Source organism: Solanum verrucosum, unplaced genomic scaffold (genome assembly GCF_900185275.1).
Source record: "Solanum verrucosum unplaced genomic scaffold, falcon-dt-bn FXZP01000112.1, whole genome shotgun sequence".
Classification (NCBI taxonomy): Eukaryota; Viridiplantae; Streptophyta; class Magnoliopsida; order Solanales; family Solanaceae; genus Solanum; species Solanum verrucosum.
Genome location: NW_026020441.1, coordinates 3497575 through 3504354, shown reverse-complemented (window position 1 = coordinate 3504354; position 6780 = coordinate 3497575). Strand labels below are relative to the sequence as shown.

At 35.9% G+C, this 6780-nt stretch overlaps 1 protein-coding gene across 1 annotated transcript; it reads right to left on the bottom strand.

Moving 5' to 3' along the window:
• Positions 1-1041: 1041 nt before the first annotated feature.
• Positions 1042-6780, bottom strand: LOC125808384 (rhodanese-like domain-containing protein 7). The gene is made up of 5 exons (XM_049488089.1): positions 6320-6780; positions 5288-5539; positions 5056-5154; positions 2051-2335; positions 1042-1571 (listed from the first exon to the last, which is right to left on the bottom strand). Exons 1-5 carry the CDS (start codon positions 6743-6745, stop codon positions 1194-1196), a joined length of 1440 nt encoding a protein of 479 aa, XP_049344046.1. The 5' UTR covers positions 6746-6780; the 3' UTR covers positions 1042-1193.

The window sequence follows — 6780 nt, the reverse complement described above, 5'->3', positions numbered from 1 at the left end:
ATGTATTATGTTAAATTTGTATTGTTATATTTGACAATAATATAATTTTATAAATAGTTAAATAAAAGACATATTGTCCACTTGGAAGGGATAAACATCATTTTGACTAGAGTTGTCAAAAAGGGTTAGCCAAGCCCCACTCTCCCCAAGCCTTGCGGGGCAAGAAATTTGAAGGGCTAGGGAGGGCCGGCCATTCATTTGAAAGAGCCTGAAAATGCTCAATCCAACCAATCCCAGAATGGCCGAGGGCTAGGGCGGGTTAGCCCTTCTTTTTTTTTTCTTTGCAAACTTAAAATTCTATAACATCAAGAAAATGAGAAGATTTTCAAATCAAATATGGCAAACAATGGTGTTGTTTCAATAACACTAGCAAAAAATCTAGTATAATTAGTATGTATCTAGGATACTAGATATGTGAGATACATGTATCTGGTGTGATACATGCCATATACACAAACAAGATAAGAGAGTGATAAGTGAGATGGGAGGGAGGCGAGAGTGCGAGATTTGTTTATGTATCCTAGATAAATGCAAATCCACCTGGATAGAGTGCATCGAGAACAAATTAACCTAATTTTGATTCTATGTATTCTGAGATACATGTATCAAGATGTACCAAAATCTGGTAAAATTCATAATATTACAACATAGTGTGCATTTAAGTAATTAGTTTATATACTAGTGAGATTGTTGTAAGTTATCCTTAATAAAAAGTTTTGGCCCATGGGTCAACCCCGACTCGGCCCTAATCAATCCTCAAGGGCCCAGGACTTATATGGATCGGGCTTATAAACTATAATTTTAAATGGACTTGAAAAATCCTATCTCAACCCTACCCCAATATTGGGTTAGATTGGACAACCCATAGGTTAAGCCCATTTTGACAGCTCTAATTTTGATTAACAAAACGATAAAAAATGTCATTAAAGTATTAAATTTAGTTTTAAAATGCTCTTCTTCCACCCCTATCTGATGAAATTTACCCCTACTATTCTTTCCAGACTTATTATTGCCGGCACAATTATTGGACATGTACAAAACTTTAATTAAACTAGTGACCTTTATTTATTTTCAAAACAGTGACTGCCAGTCATAGAAATGTTACTTTTAGTTCTCCTACAGAAGATAGAAAATCTCACTCTCCAAAAGAAAAATGGTACAAAACAAGTCCAATTCTTAGGCCGCCAGTATGACTAAAACGATTTTGACATCTGAGTAGCAGAATTCACATTGATATCCACCGTCTTTGCTGGTCTGCTCCCCTTGTCTGGACCACCAATGATACCCCATTTCTCGAACTGTCTTTGTCGAGCTCTTGCCCTTTCCTTTTCTTCCTCAGATTTTGATGCAAAACAGTACGGACAAGAGACGGCATACTCCCATTCTGGGGATTCCATATCAGCATCGCTCACTGGTTTCTTGCATCCATAACAAAGTTTGAATGTTCCCTGTACCAAACCATGCTCAACAGAAACTCGTTTGTCAAACACAAAACATTCTCCCTCCCAAAGGCTCTCTGTCTTGGGAACTTCCTCCAGGTACCTTAAAATCCCACCTTCTAGATGATACACCTGGTAAGAATCGGCCAAAAGCACTGTTAAACGAGACCGTCTGAGCATTTAAAACAGTACCATGTTATAACCATAGAATTCTTGAAAACATTGGTTTGCACATTAAAGTTTTTGAAGAATCTGCTAGAAGAGCAACTTACAACACGTGGATTAAAAATTCCCAACTTGTTGGAAAATATTTGTGTATATCCCTAGTTCTTTCGTCTTTGATAGGCTGAGATTTCATGTTACTGCACAGCAAAAATAGATGCAACCTACGTTCAATGTGTTCTCTTTTTCACCTCTTCAGTTAATTTGGTTGCCAGCGCAGAGAGAGGGGCCTGGAGATGCTGGTGGTTCTAAAGAACACATGGATATATCGCTAAAATTCTACTATACATATTACATACAATGCAATGATTAGAGAGAAATGCATGAGTCGTATACTTGTGCAGTTTCCTTAAAAACCTTATGAATAAACCTTTTGATTTAATTTTTACCTCATCAAAGCCTTTGGCGAGGAGAAAACTTGAAGCTTTCTCGCATCGAATACCACCTGTACAGTACATTGCAACTCGGGGAACCTTTTTGTTTCCATTTTCCTTTGTCAGCTTATCTGATGCTCCAACAGAACCAGATGACTCGAACTTGTCTCCCGAATCAGCAAGTTTAAAACGATCTTCCACCCATGATGGAAAATCCCGGAATGCTGTGGTACAAGGATCAACTGCCCCCTTGAACTTCCCGACTCTAATTTCATAATCATTGCGAACATCGATCACAACCTAATTGAGTAATACTAAAATTTAGTGAAGGATCACAATTGAAAATCAAGGTAGTTTTCTGTCATCAAAGAAAATCAAGATAGTTTTCTTGAGTAGGTTTAGGAGGCATTTGACCATGAAAAGTTGTCAGTTATTTTTGGAGTTGAACTCTGAAAAATACGTTTGGCCATGAAATTATTCCTGAATTTTCAGGAATTTGACAAACAACAAAAAGATGTTTCCACCTTCATCACTCCAAATTACTTGCAAAAAGACGAACAACTCCAATTTGTATTCATGGTGACCACAACTCCAATTTTCTTCAAATTTCTCAATGAAACATGGCCAAACGCCCACTTATTTGCCTCTATAGTTGGTCCTTGGGAGGGATAGCATGTCTTGCAGTCAATTTTCTTTAAGAAGTAGATTTACAAGAATATTTCAAACAAAAGAACCAAAACAATGAATGCATCAGGAACGGGTAACAAATTCCTATACTTGCTAATAAGTAAAATCCCATAAAGAATGGGCAATCCCCAAACTCCTTCCTTTTAAAAACCAGAATTTCCCTATTTTACCATATATTGAGCTTTGCATGTGATAACTTCATTTGTATATCAGGATAGCAATACCTTGAATATGTATAAACCTAAACATTGATACCAAGCATGTTCACCAATAAGCTTGAGTTGGTTTTCAAAGTCAATGTCCAATTATTTATGCAAATAGTCAACCCAGGAGAACCTGGGTTCACTTGTGGCATTAGATGGACCAGCATGCTAAAGTTATTTGTACAAGATACAGAAAATTTTTCACATATTTTGAAATACAACCAATGAAGCAATTAGAAGTGTATATATGTATGCATAAAATACTGAAATATAACTGCAAAGAAAATTATTCATTTAAGCATATATTATTCTTCTGCTATTAAACTCCATTCTGGTGGTTTTTGGGCATTTCATAAGAAAGAACAGACAACGGTTCTAAAATCCTATATAAGTTACAAAATCTCATGCACAGCCCTTTTCGTGCAACTTCATAGCTAAATTTAAAATCTCAAAAGATATTTGTTCTTGCGTAATTAAAAAATTTAAAAAGCTAATAAATTATAAATAAATTCATAACCAGTTGTATTTTTCCTATACACAATTGAACTCTCTAAAGCATATACACAATTTAAAATTAATTGAAAATTTTAAACATATCAAATTTAATGGAAGAAATTTGTAACGGTCACTTGTTCTGCAGATTCCAATCTCTTCGTGGAAAAATAACGCTTGAATTTGTAAAAATATTCGTCCAAACTTTCAGCAAAAAGATGGTCTTTTCTACCGTCAATCAAAATTAGCATCATTAATTAAAGAAAAAATCAATATTTGATAGGGCTTTAAATAGAGCTGATTTTATAAGAAAGTATAGGTATAATGATGGCGGCTGTTGTTATAGGTATAACATTATTATAAAAAGGTAAAATATAACATCAAAAATAGCTTTCAAGAAAACTTGGCAGCTATAATGAAATGTTGTTATAGAGAGGCCTGACTAGAACTATAAATCAGACAACCCTTTTGATCCGGTACAGAATTGATTGCATGATTATGAATTATTCATTTACATGATTATAAATTTTTCAAGTCCCAAAATGTCTCTCCACTCTGTAAACCTCTTAAGAAATTCTATACAATCTCTTAAATTCATCTTTCAATAATGTGTCCCCACAACAGCTATGTCCTCATAAGTGTACTCTCCTTCCACCTCCGACCTCAAATGAGATATTTTCCCAAACTAATCACAACCCTTCATGAGATTCATTATACTTATGTCCTTGTTTCTCCTCTTTATGTTTTCCTTAATTGCCATTACTACATGTCTTGCTTTATTTTGGGGCTAGAGGCAAAAGACTTGTTGGCTAAAGTAGGAAATATTGAGTACTTAATTTATAAAAAAAAAAAGAAGGAAAATATGAAGAGTTCCCTGAAGAGATAAAATGAACACTTGCTCACTAATTCACTCGATCACACCACACCCAAGTACAAGCAAGTTTAATATTCTGAATTGCAACATAAACAAGATGGGATTTTGCTGTTTCTACAGTAAACAAGTTCGCAAGCAAAGATTATAGTTAAAGTAGGATGTTGCAAAAACACTGTAAAGGAAAAACAATACCAATTGTACCAATTAAGTCAAATTTTAGGGTTTAGATAAGGGGTTGAATGCTCTAAACTTCAAGAGGAATTAGGTATGTGACATTTGCTTGGCCCAACCTTCAATCCTGTATGTGCATGATTACAAGTCAACGGACAAGCCAAAAGGCAGACCAAACACAATATTAAGTCTACTCCATGCATCGAAAACTCACATGATACCTCTAGGCATATTATAAATGGGATGAGATCCAATAATGTGGCAAATGTAAGGATGCTACTCTGTTGGTAGAAAAACAAGTCCAGGCAATTTTCAAAGGTATGAGCTACATTACCCACAAAGTATGGTTTATACAAAATGGATCATAAAATCAAAATACAGGATATTATGTACCGATAAAAAATACAGGATATGACTTTAATCACAACTCAGACAAAGGATATGAAGCAAACTAGATGAATTTTAGGCTCAAGTTGAAGTTATAAGTTACATGTCAAAAAATTTATGTTGATGCAAAGTAAGATTCTTCAAGAATCAATTAATCAATAATTAAACAGAACAAGGATAAGGATGTTACTGAAGAAAGAACTTACAACATCTGGATCACTAATCAATGCATTCCACTCTGTCGGTTTAATGTACTTGCCAACTCTTTCAATTGGTGAAACAGAAGGCATTCCAAGTGTAACTATCTGTTCAAGAAACATATGATGAGTGCTTGATGCTAAGAGGATATACAATAAAGCAACTTCCAGGACATGAGGGGCATAAAGGCATGCATCTTCAACGTGGGGCAACTTTATCACACTTGGCCAGCGAACCTACCTCTTTTTTGAGCTTTACCCTCACATGATCCCACCTAAAGGGAGCATCCTCACCCGCTGCAAGAGGAGAGCTGCTCGTATGTCCATGATGAAGAGCCTCTTCCTCTGGGCTCACTGGTGACTCGACCAATCTAAGCCCCTTCAGACGCTCATCACTTTGAATGAATGCAAGAACAGTTTCCACTGAATCCCGTGTACCACATATGCTGCCATTGATTCCTTCAGGTGCAAGAATAATACCGCCTGAAACACGCTGAATTTGATCAGCTTAGTGAGGAACGAGTAACATTGAAAAATGTACTATCAAATAAAATTGTACTTGGAAGAGAAACTGAATAAAGGGAAAAGGATTGACCAGCCATACAGAGAATACATCAAACAATGGGCAGCTACTATTTCATCATAGACAGAACCAAGTGGAAATGTTGAGAAGAAGAACGAGCTAGACTTCTTCTCACTTCCTTTTATAAAACATCTAACTTTTAATGTAATATAAACTAAAGACCTGGTTAAGGAGAAATTTGAAAGGGGCTATCAATAAACCGAAATGAATCAAGGAGCATGCATTTATTCAGCACGAATTAAGAGTAAAACAGAAATAGGCTCCTTGCGACCAACTTCTCCAATTATTTTTTTGAGAAAGAACTTCTCCAATTATTCTGAATTGAACAAAAAAGAGGATAGAAAATTAGCTTATCATCCATCTAACAAAACATAATACACAAAAAGAAGTCATCCCTGACATGTGAATCAAAGCAACAGCTTCCTGGCCTATGTCAAAGAGTTATAGAACTAATGTTTATCTATCAAATACTGTCCAACACCGGGTCACTTAAACAAGAAAAACAAACTTGTGCATACTTTAGCACTGCATTCATCAAATAAATAAATTACCATATGCAACTAACCAGTATTGCAACTTTAAATCTGCAATAACAGGAATACTTCTACAACTTCAGCTGAAAAAAAATTAACCTTTCTACAATAAAACCGATCTATATTAACTATAAGCAAGTAAAAAGGCAATAATTACCAGTTTTTCACAGAGTTCCTTCAATGGTTTCCTCAAATCAGCATGGTCAGGGAAATCAGCAAATTTGTAGAAAGAAACCACCACAAGTTGTGATTCGGAGCTCAAACCGCTACCCTCAACCTCCTCGTTCCTCGATGCATTAGCCTTCAGAATGGGAACAGGATTTGTTGCTCCAGTTGCAGAGAAACAGTTAGAGGGTGCAAGATTTTGCGGTAAATTGGTAATAGTAATCTTAGGGTTAGAAAAGAAAGGAAAGTTAGGGGCATTTGTAGGTAGTTCAGAGGTGGCTTTCATGGTGCAATGGAGTGAACTAATGGGAAGATTAGGGTTTGGTGAAAAGGCGGTTGATGATGATAGCATTCTGAGTGCCGCTAGTGAAGCACTTCTTGTATAGGGCAAACAGAGGATGAGGCCGCATTGAGACATGTACAGTACAGATGCCAAAACTCCCCTCGCCTTAA